Consider the following 23,249-nt stretch of genomic DNA (forward strand, 5'->3'; position numbering starts at 1 on the left):
ATAAGCTTTGAAGTTTTTTGTTTTTTTTTTTTTTTTAAATAGTTCTACAAGTAAAGATGATGACACACTGCTCATGTTGAAGAAAAGCTTAGAAACTCCAGTGAAGGTTCCAGATACCATTGTGCTAAATAACACACTCACACATGTGTTTCCCTGTAACACCACTGTGATTAGAAGTAGGCCTATGTCCCATGCACTTCTAGTCAACAGTTTGGGTTATTCCTATTGTGTTATTTCATCAAGAGCTGGTTACACGACTGGCATTCCAGTCTGTAGACACCAAGTTCCTGAAAAGGGATTTGTGATTACTGCGCAAATCATGCTCTGGGGAAGAGAGTGATTCTTAAAGACATTTTCGGTGGAAGGTTTTCAATGAAAACAGTGACATTTCCTGTTCAAAAAGCTAGGGATAGAGCAAGACTGTGTCTGTATGCATGCATGCAATAAGCTCCAGAGAATTTGAAGGAGTACCCAGAGGATGGGTCAGAAGTTCAAGGTGACAAAAATGAGGAACAGCTGCTATGTACCCTTCAGCAGCAGGTGCACCCAGGCCAGAGGTTTAAGTCTGCTCTGCCAGTGACCAATAGACTTGTGAGACCATCTGTTTGGGTACAAATTACACACAGCCTTCACAGTTTTGCTGCCCAGATCTTTGCTGTACACAGACAATACAGGGTTTGTTATGGATTAGCTAATGAGCAACTGTTAAAACCAACACACAGTCCTAGTTCTCCTGTGTTCATTAGCTGGATCCTGTACAAATGAGAATGCTTCCTCATCTTATAGCTGTAATAGTATTTTTCTGATCAAGCATCTTTCCTTCCTTTTGGGGCCACCCCTTAAGGCGCTGGAATCTCAAAAGGCTATGTTGACTTGTCTTCATTTTGCTTAACAAATGCACAGGGATGTTTTGATATGCAATTACATAAAGCTTTGCTAAGTTTTACATCACCCCTGCCCTCCAGCTTTAAGACACACCTTTAAGGGAGACTTCATTCATGTGACAGATTTTATTTACTTGCACTGTAGAAGAAAAAAGGCTAATTTTTTCCTGTGCAATCTGTGCATTGATGCTCATCAGCTCTTTGTAGATGCAAACCCTTGCTTGAGAAATGCTATCATCCCCCTCAATAATCAACAGAATTAAGACATTCTGCGAAAGCATTCCTTGTATTTATCTTGAAGTTTGCTTTTCCTGTTGCAGGCTTGAGAAGTCTGTGCCTTCATTGGTCTAATTAACTTTTTTGGTTCAAATGAACCCACAAACAGTATGTAACATATTACTAACAATTTTGAAAAAAAATCCACAGATATTCAAAGTGGAAAGCAATATTTAATCACCAACTAATGGCCACAGTTTTCTATTTCCTCTATTACAATGCCGTATAAAATTATATCCAATCTGTAATCAGTCTCATTTATACAAAACTCTGCTACACTAGGGTATACTTTAGCACTAGTTTTACAAATACATTTCTTAATAGTTTTATCTGATACAATTTTAAAAATCTCAAATAACAGCTTTTCTATTCTATCTCCTTATGTAAGAGATCTCTCAGTACTGAACACTGTGCTATCATGAAACTTCTTCTGATATCCATCCTATATTCCTTTTTTCTCTACCATTAATCCTAGTCATGCTCACATGTTCCACATAAAATCCCTCTCTCTCCCCTAAATGTTAACACCCTTCAAATATTTTTAGACTGTTATTATGTGTCCACCCCACCCCCCACCATTCAGTCATCACTTAGCCAAGCTATGTATATTTAGCTACTTTAATCTTTCCTCCTAAATCAGTCCCTTCAACTCCCAGAGTTCAATGTTAAGTCTGGTATGCTCATTGCTCTTCTTAGAACTCAATCCATGTTTTTGAGATCCTTCTGGTAATGTGTTTGCAAAAGCCTGGCCAGAAGAGATTTACATGTTCTTGTTTTCAGGCAAAAAGAAACCCAAGCCACTGGACTTGATTAATTTTCATTTTCCACATCTGATTTTGTTCCCAGGTTTTGGATTGAAACTGAAATTATAAACAAATGTTTTCTTTATTTAAGAGCAGATTTATCTAAGAGCATACTAGCAAATATTTGGATTCAATTGTGAAGGAATAGTGTTTTTTAAAATGGAAAGAAACACTAGGGCTTTCTACTAAACTTTTCAGAAAACAACTGGAAACACATAGTTACCCAGAAGCACAGCAGAAAATAAAGCAGTGACTTGAAACAAAGGAAAAGGCTGACAAATTAAATTGAAACCATCTCTCAGGTAACAAGACAGAAGGAGTGGACGCAACTACAAAGCACATGACTGACTTACTAAACCAGGAATGATTTAAACTCTGTGCAATTTATAACAAAGAATTACACTGCTGACAGTAAACTGCTACAGATTAGCTCTATCTTGGAGAATTACTAAACATTTGAAATTTAGAAATGAAAAAGCCAAAGGAAGAGCCAAAAAAAGCAGTGCACTGTTGCTAATGAAGGAAGTTACATCAACATGAGAAAAGCTCTGTGGCTGCAGACAGATACAGTGGGAAAATCTCGATTCCACAAAACATACTTAGTTTTAGGCCTGACGTATAAAAATGGGACTACAAAATTGCTAAAATCACAAAGGGACATGAAAAGGAAATGCCCGTTGTTTAAACAGCAGAATGAAGAAAAAGAAAGTACTCACAGTCATTTAGATAACATGTAGGGCACAATAAAACTACTAATTTATTTCTGTTCACCAAGCATGTTAAGGAAAAATGCCACAGCCAGTGTTATCAGTTATATTAATTGCAATTGCAAGCAGTTTCCTAGTTGGTAGACATTTCAAAAGTGGTAAATACCTCAATACTCAGGAAGTGCTTGTAATACATAGAAAAAAAAAAGTTGTTTTTATGTTCACATAGAAAAATGAGCAGTTAAACTGACATATAATTTAATATTAAGAAAACTAAATTCTGCTTAGAAAGGAGATGGAAGGAGAAATTTGACAAACTCCAGCAGAAGTTTTATTTGTTGCAAAAGTCTCCAGAAACCTGGTTCCACCTAGTTAACAACAAAGAACTAGAACTACACATAAGCAAAGTGGAAAACTGACTCAGTGAAACTAAGCCTTGTTATTAAGCAACTCCAAAAACATCATACATATCCCCAGAAAAAGAACAGAAGATGGAAAAGTCTGCATCCTGACAGAATCTACGTTTTGTCTACCTTCTAGTATCTAAAATGGAAGATTGCATTCTGTTACCAAAACTGTGGGATAAAGGGACATTCTATGGTTCATTAGGTCAAGATAATGGAAGGAATAGGAACTGCATTAGTTTTTTTCCCTGACAGATATCACAGCTCAAATCCAAGTTTTGCGGTTACCTCAGCCAGGCAGTTCAGTGGCAACTGAGTGTATCCTCAGCATATTCCAATTGCTTTGACTGAAACAATATCAGGCGAGACTCTGAACTAGCTATAGAATAAAGTATTAAGACCTTGAAAGCATTAAAGGTCTTGAAGGTTTCTACAATAGTAATAGCTGTAATATTCCTCCTTCCACTCATGGAGGAAAATTGTTTTTGAACTGGGACAGGCAGTATATGTTTTGTTTCTTTGGGTTTGTTTGCTTTTCAGACTTACTAGATTAATTTCTGAGGTTGGGGAAAAAATATTAACTGGTAACATATCCCTTTGAAATGAAGACTATATTCTACAATTTACCTAGACACTTCAGAACAGGGGTAGGAAGAACTACCTGAGATGTGGAGGTTTTCAGCATCAGAATGACGTTTTATAGCAGCTTATTTCATATTGCAAGTTCAAATCTTTGCAGTTCACTGCCTCTTCTAGGTTTTTAACTATTAACATGGTTAATTATGTTTCTCCTGTCACTCAGACTGAGTTTTGAGCATCTTTTGATATTTGCTCTTTGCCATATCAGGACTTTAAGAAACAAACAGATGGCACCAGACTGAGAAATGAGCGCTCTCAGCTATCTGCTCCACCCTGCTCAGCACAGAAGTTACTGAGCCATTTGAAAGCTATCTGCTGAACTACTGCCTCCTTCAGAACAGTGGCCGATTCCAGCTCATGTTACAAAAAGGTGCTCTAAGCCAGATGTTTGTTCAGTGTTCAGAAGTTTGTTTGGCTAAGCCCGATCAGCAGTGTTTTGTTAAACTAAATCTCACTTTGCTAGTTACTTTTTATTTCTCCATGCTCATTAGTGTTGGGAGACTCTCACTCTTAAGGATCCTCATGCAAATCACACAAAGGTGCTAATGTTTTTCTCTCCTCTTTCTCCAGACCAATACTGAAGATACCAGGAAATAATGACTGTAACACTGAACTATGTGATTGTTTATTTGGGACAAATGATATAGGTATTATTTCTCCCACATAAAAACAGATGGACAATGTAAAAGCCAGATCTGTAATACTGTACTCCCGTGTTATTCTAGTAGGAAGCACTATTATGAGAGTTATCCTTGCAAGACCTTGGTGGTACCAGAAGGCAGCAGATCAGCCAGTTAATGGGTCTACTGGACTCACTGATACTAAAGTGGATAGAAAGATCAACATAACAGGATCCTATATATGACAACACAGCTTTTCATGCCTCAAGCAGGTGGTAAGCAGAGACTATTGGTAGGGAGAGCGAGGGCTTGCATTGTAAGCAGTGTTGTGGTATAAGCTTATCCAATCAGGATGCTGCCTATGGCAGTACAATATGTCTAGGAGGTAAAAAGATAATGAAAGAAAAGAAAATGGCAAAGGCATCAAGAACTTGACTGGCTTGCAGGTGAAGCAGGAATCATGTCCACATGATGCATTCCATACAGCAGCAATAAGTGGAATGTCACCTGAAGAGCTACAAAAAGCATGTGAATTCTGAAGAGGGTAGGGAACATGACCATGAGGCCAGTGTATAAGCTGAACTGCACATTTTGGTGCAATTTTAAATGTTTTCAAACAAAACAGCACAAGTTCTTCATAATGGCCTGGTGCACTTTAGCTTGTTCAACATGTTCACTGGTAATAGCTACTAATTTAAAACTGATAACAAATTGCCTCCCACCAGGTGAAAACTATATAAATCACACACAGAAGAGATCCTTGGAAATGAAACATCATGCAGAATAGTACCACGACAGTACACCATCCAGAATAGTACCAACCCAGTTCTTACTGGGAAACAATGAAAATGTTTGTGTGGAGCCAGAAGTCGGACTTTATGATCCTTGTGGGTCCCTTCCAACCTGGGATATTCTATCATTCTGTGTTTCACATTTTTCAAAAAGGTGCATATGCGCTTCTCTGTAACTTACTGAATGAGACTTGAGAAGTGTTATGTGCAAACCAGTCATAGGACAGCTAAACAACCTTCCCTTGGAGGCAGGTCCTGCTCCACCTACAGCTTGTCCTGTTCTGGGACCTGGCTCATAAGCATTGAGAAGATGAAATCAGGGACTATATTTGTTCTCCCTGCCCGGTCATATCTTTCTATAGATCCCAGGCTGCGCCCTGCTTCTTTGGCATGGATCCTAGAGACTAGTAAGCAAAGGAGGGCATAAATCTGAGCCTAGGCGTCTGTCAGGAGTTCATTGAACTAACTATCCATGCTGGGAACAGGTGCACTGAAGGCAAGCAGGGACACTGTCCTATTTGGAGTAATGAGCGAGGGGTTGAAGAAAATTTGTTCATTTCATCTCCCAGAGCTGAGCCTAAACTTTTACCCTGCAAGTAGGTTATTTACCTTCTCCAACTCACCAGTGCAGTTAGGGACTTTCCACAAAATTCCAGCTAATTCTCATTTGCTTCTGTAGTTCATTCTACTTCACTTTTACTTTTGCTCTCTCATTTCTTTTCCAGTCCATTTCACTCCCTGCTCTGACATATTAACCCCAAAGCTGAAGTAGTTCAAAGGCTATGCACAGAATGATTAGTGAATGAAGACAGTCTTTAAACACAACACTTTCACCAGTAATTTTAAAAGTCAGCTGTCATGAAAAGCAGCACAGACTTACAGCAGCAAGGAACATGTCTCTAACCTCTGTTTCATTACCATAAAGCACCATGGGATAGATTTTCAAGTAAGATTTTAGAAGCAGTCCTATGCTCACCTTAGTTATAGATCCTCATTCCCATTCCCATCATCCCTTCTCTAAATATCAGCACAAGCAATTGTGTGGCTGGGCAATGAAACATACCATCAGCCCTATGTAAACTGAAGTTCACTTTTTCACCCTTTTTCTTTGTGTTAGTATTACGGATCAGTTCCTTGGGCAGTTCCATGGCATAACCATAACAGTATTAGTGCCAACATAGGGCAAAAATGGATGTCTGCATCTGAATATTGACACTTATTGCAATTTAGGGTGATCAGTCTTATTCAACATACATTGCTCTGTTACAGATATACTGATGCATGTAACCATTAAAAACATGAATTGCAGATAAAGCTGTGTAAACAAAATCCCACTCCTGCCTCCTTAATGAGGGTAATCTAATCCCTAGTTCAAAGAACAATGGCCCGATGGGTGGACAGAAATCTACAGAATGACTTGTGAAGTGTTCCATATGAAACTTCAGAGCAGGGCACTCCCATGTGTGCAAAGAGAAACAGATTCAATTGTAAAGGGAAAAAAAAACACTGACTGGGCAGTGAGAGGTCTGCCTTACATAAGATCCTTGCTAGCGCACAGTTTTAACCTTGGACTTTTAACTAAAAACAACTATGCACTCTTAACCTGAGCATTGCTTTTTAGTCATAGAAGTACCAGGTGACTCCTTCCAAAACTCTGAGGTATAGAATGCAGGTTGGACTTGTTTTTTTTTGTGGACAAAAAACAAGAAATATTGCTTAACTGTGGAATGGGTCAAAAGATTAATTCAAAATCATGTCTACTACCTAAGAAGTTGACTTCTGCTGCAACTGCAAGCCAGCAATTCTGTGTTCAGGACTGGGTAACTAGCTAGCTAGCTGAGAACAACTCACTGGTGAAAGGCATTCATGCCAGAACTGAAAGATGGCTAGCTACAATGAAAGGGTGCATCCAAAAGAGTCTGTTTTCTGTCCTTCTGAAGATCACAGAAGTGTAACTAAAAAACTAACTGTAGCTGCTTGCACACCACCACCAGGATCAGTGGGAGGTTCAGGAGCTGAATTTCTGTCTCGTAGCAACAGACACACAAGCCTTTACCTGTTAGAATAACAAGAATGTTGGGGACAGCAGTGAGAGATACCTTAAAAGATAGACTTAGTCACTTCATGGAGCCATCTTCCCAAAATTTAATTCAACAGCATGACCAACTCTGGGAGCTACCTTACTGATTTTCCCCTGAAAATCAGTAAGGCATCCAATTGGATTCCCCTGGCATCCAATCTCTAATTCCTTCTGATTTTCACATATGCATATACAGATGTTAAAATCTTATGCTAACTAAAACCTTTGTGAATTTTCCTAAATACAACTTGAAGTGACCAACTGCATCAATTTGGGGTAGCTTGAGAAGAAAGAATTCATTCAGAACATGAGTGGTAGAACTGACTTGCACAGGGTAGGCTGCCTGAAATTTGGTGACGTGTCCTTTCTTTCTCCTTACCATACATCTTGCCTTCGTCTGACAAGATAATCTTCCGCCGTCCACATGGTGGGTAGATGGCTAGCGCTTCCTGGAAGCTCTGCTCAATGTCCGGACTCCATACACCCTCAGCATCATTGTCAATTGGTTTGTCCAAGGCCTCGCTGCCCCCTGAGTCGTTGCTCCCCTCAGGGGAGGTGGGAGAGCTCCACTCGTTGGAGGTAATGGTGCCAGCTAGAAGCTCCAAGGTGCCACGTGGAGAAGCAGACTCAGAACCTGTGTTGACAAACATATCCCATCCATGAGTTAGAAATCCTCCTCTCTAGAAAAATGAAGCTATACTAAAGAAACAGCAACAAAAAAATACTCAGTGAGGAGGAGTTTTACTTCAAGTTTATCTTAAAAGGTGAATTGATCATGTGCTTGATTTCTACTAATGTTGGAGATAGAAACCTTTTCTACAAACGCTTCTGAAACAACAGCCTGCTCCAGTTTCTGTTTGGTTCATTAACTCTCTATCACTTTCCAGTTCTCCTCAGAAACTGTCCTCTTGCCTGTCTGTGTCTTCATCTCCTAATTTCCTTCTCCTGCTGATGTCATTAATTTTGAAAGCGTTATTTAACTTCCTGAAGCATGCATACAGTGATTCAGTCTGTATGAAAGGCTACACAAAGCAAAGCAGTGATGCATTATCTACTCATTACTGAGCATTAGAGCTGAAATTTTCTCAGATGCTGTTTCATTGCTTTGGAGTTCGCAGTCAGTGCCACTTTTAACACTGACATTTCTTCTCAAGGATCAACTGCACTTCTAAAGAGCAGTTCCTGGAGCCAGGCAGTTTAATGCAATGTCCTCCAAATCTCAGCAATTATATCCTGGCAGGAGCCAAAGGCACCATGAGTAAAAGGATAAAGTAAAAGGATAAAGTCACTAGGTTGCGGGTTATGAATCCCAGTTCCTTGGACAGTTTCTACTCCTTATCATCAGGACTACCTCCGCCAATTGCCTTCAGTTCTCTGTGCCTCTCTGTCCCCTCCATCCTTAACCATTCTTGGGCTATTAAACTGCCACTAGGTAGGAGCAGAAACTTTTTCAATTGAACCTAAGCAGGCAGCTACTAGCTCTTGAAAACTACAATAAATTGCAGTCTACTTATAAACCCCTATGGTGGAGACTGAAGTAATTAAATGGAGCTGTAAAAGCTTTCATTCAGAAAGCAAATTCAAATCGTACAGCCACTTCCAGTCAGCCATATAGAAGATGAATGTCTTCTAAGGATGCAAGATCATTCCCCTGCCTTAATTCCAAAACTGTTTACCTTTTTAATAGTTTAATTATCTGAGCCACAAAGAATGTTCACAAGCTACCATCTGAGATTCCCTAGTTAAATGACAGTGTTCAAAATTTTTGTGTACCATCATGTTCAGCTGGGTAGCAAGAAAATAACAATAAGGGTTTTTTGTTTTTTTTAATTAATCAAAAGCAACAGAATCATCAAAGCCTCAATAAACGAGAGAATGAGGAGAACACTCTGACACACCAAGTCAGACAAGCTCAGAAATACCACAGTAAAGGAGGACTGAAGATGAATTTGAGCATGGTCTATGTAGTCTGTCAAAAACTATCTAGACAAAAAAAAAAAAAAAAAAAAAAAAAAAGTGGATATGCCATGCCCTAGTTGGCTAAATACATACGATGTATACATTACATAAAAAACCCCAAACACAAAGCAGACCCATTCATTCAACTTCAGAAGTTCAAAAAGTAAGGGTTGAAGTCTCCAGAAATTTTCCTGACATCAGCTTACCAAAACATTACATGATACACTCCTTTTTAGCCTTTTGTTGTTGTTTTCTTTGGATTTCATGATTAAAATTTTCACACCAAGTGAAAAGATGCACTTAATTGCTCAGCTGTATGGCTTCCAAAGCCAGTCACTTTGCTCAAGACAAATCCCCTCCCTAGCAATGCATACAAGTAGACAACACCATCTCCTGAAGGACATATGGCCAACATAAACATAAAAAGCATTTTGAATACAGTTCAAGGCTTCATATCTACGCCAAGCACTTTCAGTGACAGCGGAAGCTCTGAGTCCATTCTGATCCAAGCTCCACAAATTTAGTGGAAGAGAAAAAAATACACACTGTTCAGTTGTGTGCCAACTCCCAAGACTCTCTTCTTTCAGCACGAAAGAGTTGCACTAACTTCATCAGATGTCACCTGTGTATTCAGGGAAGTCCACAAAACCAGAGACAGAATCTGTCAGCTTTATCTCACATTGGTGAGAGACAAAGCATGCTCAACTGGTTCCTTCCCCTTTTGAATCCCCTGGATGGGCACATGTATTTTGGACATCCTCCGACTTCCTTTCTCATTAGAGCAAGTTTTGCCAGAGGTTCCAGGCTTGGCATTTGTTCTCTTCAGTTTCCACCAATTTGAACCTTATACTCCTCCACTCTCACATTTCTTATTCTGAACCCATTGTTTTACTGAGAGATTAACGATGTTCCAGTGATGCATTCTCCACCAGGATAAAAGACACAGGCTCCTCACAGCACCTCCGCCTCCTCACCACAGTATCTCTGTTTCCTTGTTACATTTCCCTCTGTTCAAACGCTGTTTCTTATTCACTCTTTGTCTCTCTGTTCTTATTTCTGTCGTGGCCCATCTCTTAACACAAACCACAGAGACAGGCTTTGGGGTCAGTGGAAAGCCAAGCCATGAAAAAAGCACAAATATTTTACCTCCAGCAGATTCAGTTTAATTGTTCTGATGGTGGCAATTTCAATGCTAACTCTCTCCTTTCACACATAGCATCTCATTGAGATTCAGAGATCCTGCACGGCCAAAGAGCTGCCAAGGGACCTTCAGTGAGGTCTCATTGACAAGGAGCACATCTTTTATCAACTCCATAGTCTGACACATATACTTTCTAATATCAGTCCCACAGTCGTTGCTGTCAGTAACAGTTCCCTCTCAAGTGTTTGTGGCAGCTGTTCAACACAAAACACTGAGGATAACTGTAACTACATCTGTGATAAAATGAAAACTAGAGAAACTGTGGGTCCTCTCCAGAAGAAAATGGGAAATCTAGATACGGAGAAGACAATTACTTTTTTTTGCCTCAGTCTATACCAGCAAGACCTACAGCCACACAGCCCAAGCCCCAGAGGCAAAGGCAGGGACTGGGAGAATGAAGAACCACACACTATAGGAGAAGAGCAGGTTCAAGACCATCTAAGGAAGCCAAAGGTATAGAAGTCCATGGGAATTGATGAGATGCATCTGTGGGTCCCGAGGGAACTGGCACATGTAGTTGCTAAGTCACTGTTCATCATATTTGAGAAGTCTGCAGATGACACCAAGCTGCATGGTGTGGTCTACATGCTGGAGAGAATGGACGCCATCCAGAGGGACCTGGACAGGCTTGAGGGGTGGGCCTGTCAGAACCTCATGAGGTTCAACAAGACCAACTGCAAGGTCCTGCACCGAGGTCAGGGCAATCCAAAGCACAAACGGTCTGGGTGGAGAATAGATTGAAAGCAGCACTGATAAGGACTGGGGAGTGTAGGCTGACAACAAGCTCAACATGAGCCAGCAACGTGTGCTTGCAGCCCAGAAAGCCAACTGTATCCTGGGCTGCATCAACACAAGAAGTACATGGATCTATTCGAGTGAGTCCAGAGGAGGGACATGAGGATGATAAAAGGACTGGAATACCTCTCCTTATCGAGACAGGCTGAGGGAGTTGGGGTTGTTCAGCCTGGAGAAGATTCTGGGAAGACGTTATAGTGACCTTCCAGTACCTAAAGAAGGCCTACAAGAAGGCAGGAGAGGGACTTTATCAGGCAGTGTTTTGATAGGACAAGGAGTAATGGCTTTGAACTAAAAGTGGGTAGATCTAGTCTAGATCTAAGGAACAAATTCTTTACTGTGAGGGTAGTGAGGCACTGGAACAGGTTTCCCAGAGAAGCTGTGGATGCCCCATCCCCAGAAGTGTTTAAGACCAGGTTGGATGGGGCTTTGAGCAACCTAGTCTAGCGGGAGATGTCCCTGTCCATGGCAGGGGGGTTGGAACTGGATGGATCTTTAAGGTCCCTTCTAGCCCCTACTATATATCTGCCCCCCTTTCCCTGCTGAAATCAGTATCAGGCACAACACACTAACTAGAGATGTCCCTATTCACTCCTCCCAGGCAGCAGTGCTTGCCAGCACAGCTTTGTGAAATCTGACAGTGTGGTTCCAGTCTTGCTTCTGAGCTGGCTGCACTCTGAGCAATTCACTTTACCATGGACGTCTCTTCAACCTTTGTCTTGTTCAATGGAACTGCAAGCTGTTGGGTCAAGGACTGTTTGTCATTACAGGTATTCTTCGATGTTATTGGAAAAAAAAGAAAAAAAAAAAAAAAGCGCAACTCTAGCATTCGTTTCTAAGTTACAAGAGTCAAATACTGCTACTATCAAGGATGTGAACCACAACATTTTCAGAGAAGCTTACAATGGCTCGAGTTGGAAGGGACCTTAAAGATCATCTAATTCCAAAGCCCCTGCCATGAGCACGGACACCACCCACTAGATTAGGTTGCCCAGGGCCTCATCCAACCTGATCTAACACCTCCAAGGATGAGGCATCCACAGCCTCCCTAAGCAACTTGTTCCAGTGCCTCACCACCCTCTGAGTGAAGAATTTCTTCCTGACGTTTAATTTAAATCTCCCCTCTTTTAGTTTAAAACCATTCCCCCTTGTTCTGTCATTGTCTACCTGAGAAAAAAGTTCCTCTCCATCTTTTTAATAAGCCCATTTTTAAGTATTGAAAAGCTGCAGTAAAGTCCCCCAGAGCCTTCTCTTCTTCAGGCTGAACATCCTCAGGTCTCTCAGCTTTTCTTCAAAGGAAAGGCTTACTTTCTTCATTTTCATGTCTCATCCACAGAAACAGTAAAATAAAGGACTTCAAACAAGAATGAGTTCAGCCAGAAGGGAGTATGTCCTGCTACTCAAGCAATAACTTCATAGGAGTAGTGTATAATAAGAAGACTTGGAAACAGCAACAACCAATTACTTCCACCCAGAACATGTTAAGAGATGAACTTAGCCAATGCAGTCATACAAGATGTGGGTTTAGAAAAGTAACAGTTTGGAATAATGTGAAATGTATAGGGTATAACAGAGCATAGTATTGAAACTTACCAGAGGAAAACGGTGGGGAAATTTTATAGCATACTACAACAATAGGTCAGATCCTCTGAAAGAGAAGAATGAGTGCAATCAATGGATGACTAGCTCCAAGTGAGTTCAACTTAGAGATTGCAGGGGGAAAAACAAAAGTACTAGAAGGGGAAAAGGTGCAAAAACAGTTACACAACAATAACTGAATGATGTCTGAAGTTTACAGGCAAAAGAGGACAAAAATCATGAACATGTTTTTACAGGGACTCTAAGAAACAACAACGACAAAAAAAAAAAAAAAAAAAGATGATGCAACTGTAGCATGACCAACTAGCTCTAAACTAGCAGGGTATAACTCTTCCACAGCACCCTAGCCACCAGTTATTCAGGCTCCCTAAGGTGTTACAATCTAGTCATTAAATTGGCCTGGACCCAGTGCTACTTTAAGTTCCATCAGAAGGTCCAGCAATGGTGGAAGCAAGTGGGAACAGTTCACTGAGCCTTTGAAGGGTCTCCACTCACTCACTCTACAACTTAGCCAACTGTTGAGATGGGCTACAACCACAGCTGTTGCCCTTGGACTTCTGCAATCCTGGGGCAATGCTGGCTATTCCCTCTGAATGCCTCTATTCACCCAGGACATCAGAGTATTGCTGACTAATCCTGAGAGTAAAACCAGTTAAAATATGTGTTACAGGCAGTAGGTGAAGCAAAAGCTCTTAATAGGCAACAGCACCGGGCAAGGAAGAAAAGAGAATCGAGATTTCCCTCTGTGTGTTGTGTAAGGTAGTATAATTATTACACCTACAGACTGCACTGTAAGACTTTTGTCTCCATCCAACCACTGAACAAGACTGGTTTACAAAGGAACAAGCACTTTTGGCCTTGGATCATATTCAACATATAAGACTGAACTCCATCTGTACGCTTATGATTTTGTGCTAGGTGCAAAATCAAGCTTGGTTTGCTTGCTACACTGAAATTGTCCGCAGCAGCTACTGTACGAAAGGCACCTGACTTCATGACCAAAGCAAAATAATGCTTTTAAATTATTGCAGTAGCTGAGCTCTGGCTGAAACAGAGAGAGGATGTAGTGTCCAATGCAGTGATATAAATCAAAACAACAAGAAAGGAGAACTTCTATCAGTGCAGCACTGGATAATGCAGTCAGATAGGGTGTGATGACAAAAGACTTTGTGTGGCCTTGCACGCTATCCAGTCAGGTACATTTGTGATAAAGAAAACAGAACAGTCTTGCCGCCCTAAGAGGAGGAAGAAGAAAAATAAAACAACCCATATCAAACAAAAACAAACAACAGCAACAAAACCCCAAATCTAACAACAAAACATATGCAGGCTCAAAGGTTTGGTGTGCTCCCACTGTTCCAGGGGTGGCCAACTTGTGGCTTGATCCCTAGCCACGGGCAACCCATTCACAGCTCCAACACTGGCTACACGACAACACAGGCTGCGCTTTGGGCTGAGAAAATGACAACTATACCATTTACATGGCAGCTGGGAGAGAAAATGAGCCAGCAATGGTAGCTGAGATTGACACTGCCAGGTTGCCCTGGGATTGAGCCATACACAGGGTTGGCTCCAGCCTTCAGCGGAACTATATAATTCCTGGGGAGTCAGAAAAAAAAAAAAAAAAAAAAAAAAAAAAGGTTGTGGTAGAGTGAAGGTGGTTAGCCACCCTTATACTAGCAGCAGTGGTCACCAATAGCCCTTCTTTCAACAGTCACCAAGCTAATTAGAGAAGAATTAACCAGGAAGAGCTCCAATAATTGTGTTCCCCTTCTATCACAGAATTTTTAGTAGTATTATTTAACATGTTATTTAACACAACTGCCTTTGGGTTTACTGATTAAAATGACTTAGATCTTACCAAATCAAATTTGAAGAAGCAAGTCTTGCTTACCAAAGAGTATTCTTCACTTAATTATTAAATGAAATGGAAGCTTTACTAGGAACCTAAAAAATATTTACTCCTAAACCCCCTGTTCTGAAAATCTCACCATGAGGCTAAAAAAGCCCCTATTTTACCTATGGAAAAGAAATATAGCACAAAGATCTACCTAAATGAATTGCCCAATGATGAAAATCAGACTGAGGGCAAAATCCAGCCAAGAATGTCAACACAAGGAAAGATGAACTTTAAAAGTGATTTGTGAATGCAGCTGCTTTAACTTCAGAGGGGCTCATTTTTCTCAGGACTGATGTTTAACACTTTCCAGAAATTGAGCATCTTTTGAGTCTCCAGTCAAGTAGCATAAAATTGATGGACTCATAATGTTCTGTCATTTTATGATATCCAAATTAAATGCTTATTTCTCAATCCTGCCTCCTATTGAGGATGTCTCTCAGCCTCTGCTCTTTCAACTGGTGATAGGATATGAGGGAATTGCTTAAAGCTCTGACAATATAAACTCAGATTGGATGTTAGGAAAAAGTTCTTCACTGAAAGGCTAGCCAGGGAACTGATCATGGCCCCAAGCCTATCAGTGTTCAAGACGTGTTTGGACAACACTCTTAAAAATGTGGTTTAACTCTTCAATTGCCTCATTTCGAGTCAGGGGCTGGACTTGATGATCCTCATGGATCCCTTTCACCTCAACATATTTTGTGATTCTATGATTCTTTTCTAGGACTCAGGGGTACATGTCCCAAAACAGCACAACTGTTACATACTTCAGTTCCCATAAAACCAGTGGCAGAATTTCACATGAACTTAGACAGGAAATAAATGTTTGCAAATCTCATCTAAAGCTCTGAAAGTGTTTAGCTCCAAAACTAGGGCCAGTCTTCAACAAAAGCAATAGCTGAACCAGCGCTAGGAGTCTTACAACAGGATAGACACAAGCACTAACCACAATGCACAAGCAGTCAGATTTCCACATTTTCCTTGCTTTCAGGTGGCCTATGTTGCAAGCATAATCTGTGTGCCTCCCTGTCCAGTCAGGGCTAAAGAAGGCCTTTACTAAAGCCTTAAGACAGAAGCAAACCACAAACAGGCAGAACAGGTATATTAAATGGGACCTCGGTTCAGTCAACATTCATTAATAATTTAAGCATGTGCCCTGATTTTAGTAGGAGTTAGACAGGAGCTTAAAGGTGTTTTGATGCACCAATGCCTAAGTAAAGATCAACCATGAAATATCTGCATCATCTGTGAGAGAAGGTCCAAAGGATATTCAGAGGGCTAGAGCACCTGTCCTATGAAAACAGGCTAAATTGGGGTTATTTAGCCTGGAGAAAAGAAGGCTCTGGGGAAACCTTATAGCAACATTCCAGTGCTTAAAGGGAGCCTGCTAGAGAGACCAGGGAAGGACTCTTTATCAGTGAGTGTGTTGACAGTACAAGGGGTAGTGGTCTTAAACTAAAAGAGAGTAGATTTATATTGGATATATTAGGAAGAAATTCTTTACTCAGGGGGTAGTGAGGCACTGGAATAAGTTGCCCAGAGAAGTTGTGGATGACCCATCCTTGGAAGTGTTCAAGGCCAGGTTAGATGGGGCTTTTGAGCAATCTAATCTAATAGGTGGCATTTCTGCCCATGGCAAGGGGGTTGGGATTAGGTGATCTTTAAGATACCTTCCAACACAAACCATTCTGATTCATAGGCATAAGCCCTGCTCACAACTGCGAACCAAAACCACATTCTCCCCATGAAATCAGAAACCATCACAGCTCAGTTTTGTAGTACACAGCCCACCTGAAACATGAAGCAGGTGAATATTGCCTACTTACAGATAAGATGATTGTTTCTTGGCTAACACTCAGGAAGGTCCACCAGATTTGTTCTTTTGTAAAAAAAAAGTCTGAAAATTCCCAACAGACAAGGAGATTCCAGCCATTTTGGACTGATTCCAGTTCTCCCACTGGCTTGATACAAAATGTAGTAAAGCTGTCCACAACTCAGACTAGTCAGAACTTTTCCCTCTCAGCTGTGACAGTACACAGTCATTTCCAAGCTATTGAAAATACAGTGATTTCATAGAAAGCAAGTGAAAACCATGAAAACCTGTAAGTACAAGTCCAACGCTCAAACTGGAATCCCTAAGCATAGAAAGAGGAAACAGAAAAAGCAAAACTGAAAAACACAGGTTAAGCTTGCTTCAGGATATTACAGGAAAGCACAAACCTTTTGATTGATCTCTTTGCCCTTCCAGACCTTTCTTCCCAGGAAGGTCAACAGGTTATATACCTTCTGTTGGATTAATCTACAGGAGGAACAGGGGCAGCCAGCCAAGCAAAACTAGACTCTTAAAGGGACACAGACAACCACAGACTTAACTCCAGTTTTTAAAGCTCATTCTTACAAATTAAACTTGTGACCAAAAGTGGTGGAAAACCATGCTTCTTCTCTATTTCTCGGTTATGTTACCATGTGGGAAAAAAAAATTACTGTTTCACCTGTACAGTAATTTTCTTGTTTGTGTAGATCTTTCACAAAGAAATGAGAAGGGGAAATAAATACTATTATTATTTAGTTTAAAAAACAAAAACAAACAAAAACAAACAAACAAAAAACTAAAGCAGTAAGTGTACTTGGAGAAAATCATCTTATGCAACCCTCTTCAATTCTCTCTCTCTTTTTTTCCCCTAAGCTGACAAGATTTTCACCCAAAGAGAGCCTGACTAAAACCTGCTAGTTCAGTATCAGTGAGCTGCATTCAAGGACCTGCTATACTGATGTATGATCTGGTAAGAACACCAGCACATCTTTTCTCCCTTTCCATTCCAGCATACACATGCTCAGTGCTCTTTTGACGTTTCTTCCTTTAGTTGAAGCACAGCAGTCCTGGTTACAAGAGATTAGATTTTGACTGGACATCTATCATTAATGCTTACCACTGTACCAAGGAAGGCACAGTGAGGACCATGCTAATTTATTTTGTCACTGGCAAAAGCAAAGCAGATGCTTCAATGCCTTGTATCCAGCCACTGGCACTCATGTCTTAGTACAGCAGAATAAAACACCTCCCTTTTAGCAAACATACTCTAATGAAAGTAGGACTCCGTAATTATGAGCCTACAATGGAACAGAAAAACAGAGCCAGTGACTCAGTCAGTGGCACAGGGAACTGGAAAACCTGCCCCTCCCTAGCAGGAAAACGTCTAATTCATATGGTGTTAAAAACAAAGGGGAGTGACTGCATCATCTCCAGAAAAAGGAGGACCTAACGGGCAGGGAAAAAGAGCAAAACAAAAAAAACTCACCACCAACAAAAAACAAAGAACTCCAGTCATCTAATCTCATACCTTGTAATGAGCTCCAAACATGCAAATTCCAAACTTTTTACAAGGCTCTTCACTAGATCACAGCTCCACAAAGTAACATGCTGGGCATTTAACACGGTGATGGGCATAACGGATAAGTTGGGGCAGAGAAAGAAGCATACCATAATCAATAAAGACCATGGCTTCATAAACGCTACTGTAAATCTTGATAAACTTGAATGTTCTTCAAAGGAGGACAGAATTACCATGAAGCTAGAGAATGAAAAGAAGACAAGTGCACAATGTGATAGGTTAAGATTTAGAAAAACATTTGCTACTCTCTTCAGGAAATAAAGACTGAAAAAAAAAATCAAATTGGCTTGGATAGCTCTGCTCATATTATTAGAAAATTACCTAGCACTTCAAAATTAAGTGTAATGGTATATACTAATGGAACAAACAGGTACAGGGGGCACCTGCTGTTTTGCTGCAGGGATCTTTGGTAGTCCAGTTTTCTTTGACATCTTAATGAATGATATAAAATGGAATAAAGGGAATGTTAATGAAACTTGCAGATGATACAGAATAAAGTTTACAAACACCAGTGGATATAGGCAACTCAAAAGGATGGCTGATAAATAAACAAGAGAAGGGGATAAAAGGGACACAAATTAGAGTATCTGGAAAAGTAATGCCAAGAAACTGAAGAAACCTCAAAGAACAAAAAAGCAAGTACTTCTACAATTTTGTAAGACCACGGTAACTTTTGTCTGCCTATGCTCAGTTATTACTTCAGGCAACAGAGCGAGATGAATTACCTCCAACATCTTGCAGAAACAAACTACAAAAATATTCTCATTGCTAGTCTATAAGAACTTAGGTGTAAATGCAATAGAGAGAGAAAACCAATAATTTCACTGAAACATGCCAAGGCAAATCCTGGTGCAGTAGACTAAGAAAAATCAGTCTAAATTTCTGGAAATCCTTACTGATGTTAAAAAAACACTGGGCTATGGAAAAGCTGCCCAAGAGCATTGCTAGAAGATTTGTTGCATGGCACTTAGGAAAAAGAAATAAATCAATGAAGGACAAATATGAGGTATATGGACGGTGTTTCTTTTTCTTTTTAATATTAAAAAAAAAATAAATGTAACACTGATTTTTGCTTCCTTAAGCTACAGTTTTGTGGCCAGATAAGACAAATTGTTTTGACTACCACAGTAGCAACTGTAAACATGGTCCAAAGAACTACCTAAGACAGGATAAAATGGCAATGCTGCTAAGGTGGCAATGTTGCTTCTTCCCCTACTCCCCATTCATTGCACCCCCTTCTCCAAACACAGCTCTATTTGTATCAATATGTAATTAACTGGACTTGGGAACAGATCTGGCTGAAAACTAAGTTGATAGAACAGCGTTACTTTTCATTTTGGTTAGCCTCCCCTGGCCCAAGTCACTAAATGGCTGCACAAATACCCATGGAATCGACAAAGGAAAGAGGTAAGACAAGTACAGGAAGGGACAGTCTGTGCAGATAAGTTGTGTCTTCAGCAGTGCCAGCCTAAAGTATTTGTTGGTCTTCACCTTGAATTCTACTGTGATGAAACCAAGAGTTAAAAGATACATTCAGAGGAGGAAAAAACAAAACAAAACAAAACAAAAAAACCCACAGCACTATGGAAAGCTGTGATTGAGTATAATGCCACTCCAGAGATAATCTCAAGCAGCAGGTATCAGAAATTGTACTTTTCGGCAACCTTCTCAAAACTCTACTTACTGATTTTGAGTTCTGTGAAACAAATATCAGAGTAAAACAACCACCAGCAACTCTTATTTTATTTTAAACCACAGGAAGATTCCGTGCCATGGAGCCCTTCTCTTCAGAGCCTGTCAGTGCTGTTCTCCTACATTTTTCCCACAAAAAGTTACGTAGTATAGGAACGTTAAAAAACACTTACCATGGTAATAACCTAAAATACTTGAAAGCTGTCAGTAACATTAATAAATCTAAAAGATGCAGTGGGAACCAAGAGAGTGGAGAAGATACTAACTCCCATTTGCAATAGTAATTCCCATGCACACTAGATCATTACAAGATCACCTCTAAGAGGTAAGAGCAATGAGCTGATGCTCCAGTTTAGAGATGATAAATTTGCCACATGCTCAAGTTTGAGAAATCCAGACCAGGTTTTAGGAAAACCCTGTGAGGTGACCGCACAGACTGGCTGCCTTTTGGTCTGTGAATTAAAGTGCCAAAGAGCCTACCGCATCCCACAGCCTTGATAAAGAAGCCCCTCTATGTTCATTACAGCACAGTTCAACCTCCTTGCTCTAGTGAGAAAAATCTACTGAGAACAAAAGTTTTCAATTGTACCGGTGGTAGCATAGCAGCTGCAACAGGGCCCTAGCCTGGAAAAACCCTGTCTGTTTTCCCCCTTGTTCTGTTCATCTTACTCCTCCCTCCCCATTACTTTATTCCCTATTGTACTGCCCACCTCCTTCTGTAAAAGGAAAAATAAGATCTTCTCCATCTACACAGGCAGATGGACAGACAGGTGAATGAGTGCTCCACTCAGTTTGCATGCAGTGAAATCAAGTCTAAGGGAAAACAATCTGTTCCAAGTAAAGAGAAACAAGAAAAAAAACTGCTTTACTACCTATCTCTCCTGTCTTTAAAAAGTATTTTGTGTTGTTTATTTATAGCTGATCTGCAGAGCTCTGCTCTTAAGGTTAGAAAGTAACACGTGTGTAACTTCAAGTTAAATAAAAACAAAACAACTTGGTGGAATTAGCCCTTAAGATATATTAAGGAGTTGCATGTTTTCCCCCTTTCCACAAAAAAAAAAAAAAAAAAAAACACAAAAAAAAAACCTGTAGCATCCCACACAAGGAGTTGTTTAGAAGGATTTATATAAGTAAGATAAGAAGTTACTTAGGGATGATCATTTGCCTTTTTTTTTTTTAATCATTTCCAGAGACATGCCACCCAAACTTAACTCTTCCAACTTCAGAGAAACTCATCTCGGAAAACAATATTCCCCCATCTTTTGTTAAATGCCTTGTAACAACCCAGATGCTTTCTCACGGTTGTTTTTGCTTATTCTATATTTTGCATTTGTTGTTATTGTTGTTGTTTCCCAAAAAAAGCACTTTCTGTAGTTTACACCAGAATTTATATCCTTATAACAGAAAGCACTGATCCTCCTCTCCACCCCCCATACCCTGCACATCTTTACTAAAGTTACAGAAACCTATTTTTTCAACGAAAAGCGCTGGCAGTTTCCTGCCGATGCACCGCACCACCGAGACCCCGAAGTCTCGGCGCAGGCAGGGAGCGGGGGCAGCCGCCAGCAGCCTCCATTGAGAATTTTCCGATCGCTTCCTTTGTACGGCCGTGTCTCCTCCGTCGCACATGACTGGCTTCAAACCCCTCCTTTCACACTCCGGCAGGCACCCGGTCCCCTTTACCCCGCGGGAAAGCGACCGTGAAAAGAGCGTGTCCTGACCTGAGCGAGGCAAGAGCAGCTGCCGTTCCGCAAAGGCAGAGAGGACCGGCTTCAAATCCTCCTTCTGCTCCAGGACTTTCTGCCAAGAGAGCAGATGAGAGTTATTCGGGATGCGCCCGTCCCTCTCCCCCGCCCGATCCCCACCCCCGAGCCCGCGGGGGTCAGGGCAGGGGTTTGGGAAGGCGGAGCGGGAGGAGCCGCTTCGCGCTCGGTGTCGCCGCCGCCAAAAAAACAGCGGAAAAAGTTGCCGGGAGCCGCGGCTGCCCTCGGGGCGGCTCCGGGATGGGCTCCCGGCCACCCCCTTCCCCAGCCCGACGGCGGGCCCGGAGCGAACAAAGCCGGGCTGGGCGCCGCCGCCGGCCGGGCTGCCGGGGGGCGACCGGGGGCGGGCAGGGGGCGAGCGGGGGGCGAGCAGGGGGCGAGGGGGAAGCGGCCCCAAGCGCAGCCCGGGCCGGCGCTGCCAACAACTCACCTCGAGAGCTTGGAGCGGCTGGCGGGACGGCAAGCCCGTGCGGCGGCCGGGCAGGAGTTTGGGAGGAAAAGGGAGGGTTTTTATTTCCCCTGGAGTTTGAAACGAGGAAGTGAGGAATGCGAGGAATGAGAGCTGGTATGAAATGAACGCGGCCGAGGGAGGGGACTCCCGTCTAACGTAGAGGCTGGAGCAGGGCTAGGGAGGGGGCTGGCCGGGGTGGGGGGGGAGGAAGGAGAGGAAGGCGAGAGAAAGGCCGAGGCGGAGTTGGGAACAAAACACAGCAGGGATCGGCCGCCTCTGGCTCCGGGCCGTGCGTGCCCAGGGAGGAGGGAGCGCGGGGCAATGGCCGGAAGAAAAGCCCTGCGGAGGCGGGGGCGGGCTGCCCCCTGAACAGAGGAGCGGAGGAAGGAAACTCCAGGCGGCCGCCAGGGAAAAGCGGAGGCGGGGGGAGGCGGAGGGACGGCGAGGGGCCGGCTGCGGGAGCGGCCGCCAGCAATCAGTGCGGCGGCGAGGGCGGGCTGGGAACTTGCGGGCGCTGTCCGGGACGGGACGGGCTCGTCCCCTGGAAGCAGCCAGCCTCATCCCCGGGACCGCAGCCACTTTCCCGGCGCCTTCCCAGCGCCGGGGGTGCAGAGCCCCGAGGAGCGGCCGCCCGCCCGCCCGCGCCGTGGCCCCCGTCGGAGCTGCCCTGCAGCGCCGCAGCCCGGGGGAGAGGCGCTGGTCCCGCGGCCAGCCCCTCGCAGCCAGGCGTGACCCGCAGGAAACGCCGCTTCGGAGCCCCTCGGGGACATGACTTCCAGCCCCTGCAGCTGAGCTGCTGCAGAACAAGCCGGCCTCGGCACTGCAGGAGTGGTTACAGCAGTTCAGCTGTCCAGAGAGCATCCCAGAAAGGAAATTACTCACTTAACAGCAATGGGATGTCCTCTGCAGCCTTTTCTCAATCGCTCTCGCAGGTAGTTGACTTTAAAATGGCTTCCAGTTCTCTGTGGGGCTCCGTGCGTCCCTTCTCTGCCTTCCCTTCACAGTCCTCCCCCATCTGCAAAGCACACTCCGTGACCCATCACTACATGGACAACACACTGTGACCCCATGCATGCTCTGGCATGCCACCAAAGTAGGCAGTCCCATCTTGGTAGCAGGCCTTTATTTGCTTACGCCTGCCAGACTTGCCTTGGGGCAGGTTAGTTGGAACCATGTCCTTTGGCTAGTCTGGTTCACTACATAGCTGCTCTTTTCCATGCATCTCCATGCTTTGTTGGCACTGCCTGGCTCTTCCTCACAGCAACAAATAACAGAACATCTTCACCATTAAGTCCT

General features: G+C 42.4%; 1 protein-coding gene across 3 annotated transcripts in view; it reads right to left on the bottom strand.

Annotated features, from left to right (window-relative positions):
* The window catches only part of TEAD4 (TEA domain transcription factor 4), a 59,208-nt gene extending 36,894 nt beyond the window's left edge, over positions 1-22,314 (bottom strand). Inside the window, exons 1-4 of one of the 3 annotated variants that reach the window (XM_084502764.1) lie at positions 21,933-22,309; positions 21,461-21,539; positions 12,753-12,807; positions 7,584-7,838 (exon numbers count right to left, since the gene is read on the bottom strand). In XM_084502764.1, the coding sequence (XP_084358890.1) occupies positions 7,584-7,590 (7 nt within the window). In that variant the 5' untranslated portion in view covers positions 7,591-7,838; positions 12,753-12,807; positions 21,461-21,539; positions 21,933-22,309. Of the gene's footprint in view, positions 1-7,583; positions 7,839-12,752; positions 12,808-21,460; positions 21,540-21,932 lie in introns of all 3 variants that reach the window. The other 2 variants (XM_084502765.1, XM_084502763.1) reach the window with 2 other exon arrangements.
* Between the last annotated feature and the right edge of the window lie 935 nt (positions 22,315-23,249).

Source organism: Aythya ferina (genome assembly GCF_964211825.1).
Source record: "Aythya ferina genome assembly, chromosome: 1".
NCBI classification, from domain to species: domain Eukaryota; kingdom Metazoa; phylum Chordata; class Aves; order Anseriformes; family Anatidae; genus Aythya; species Aythya ferina.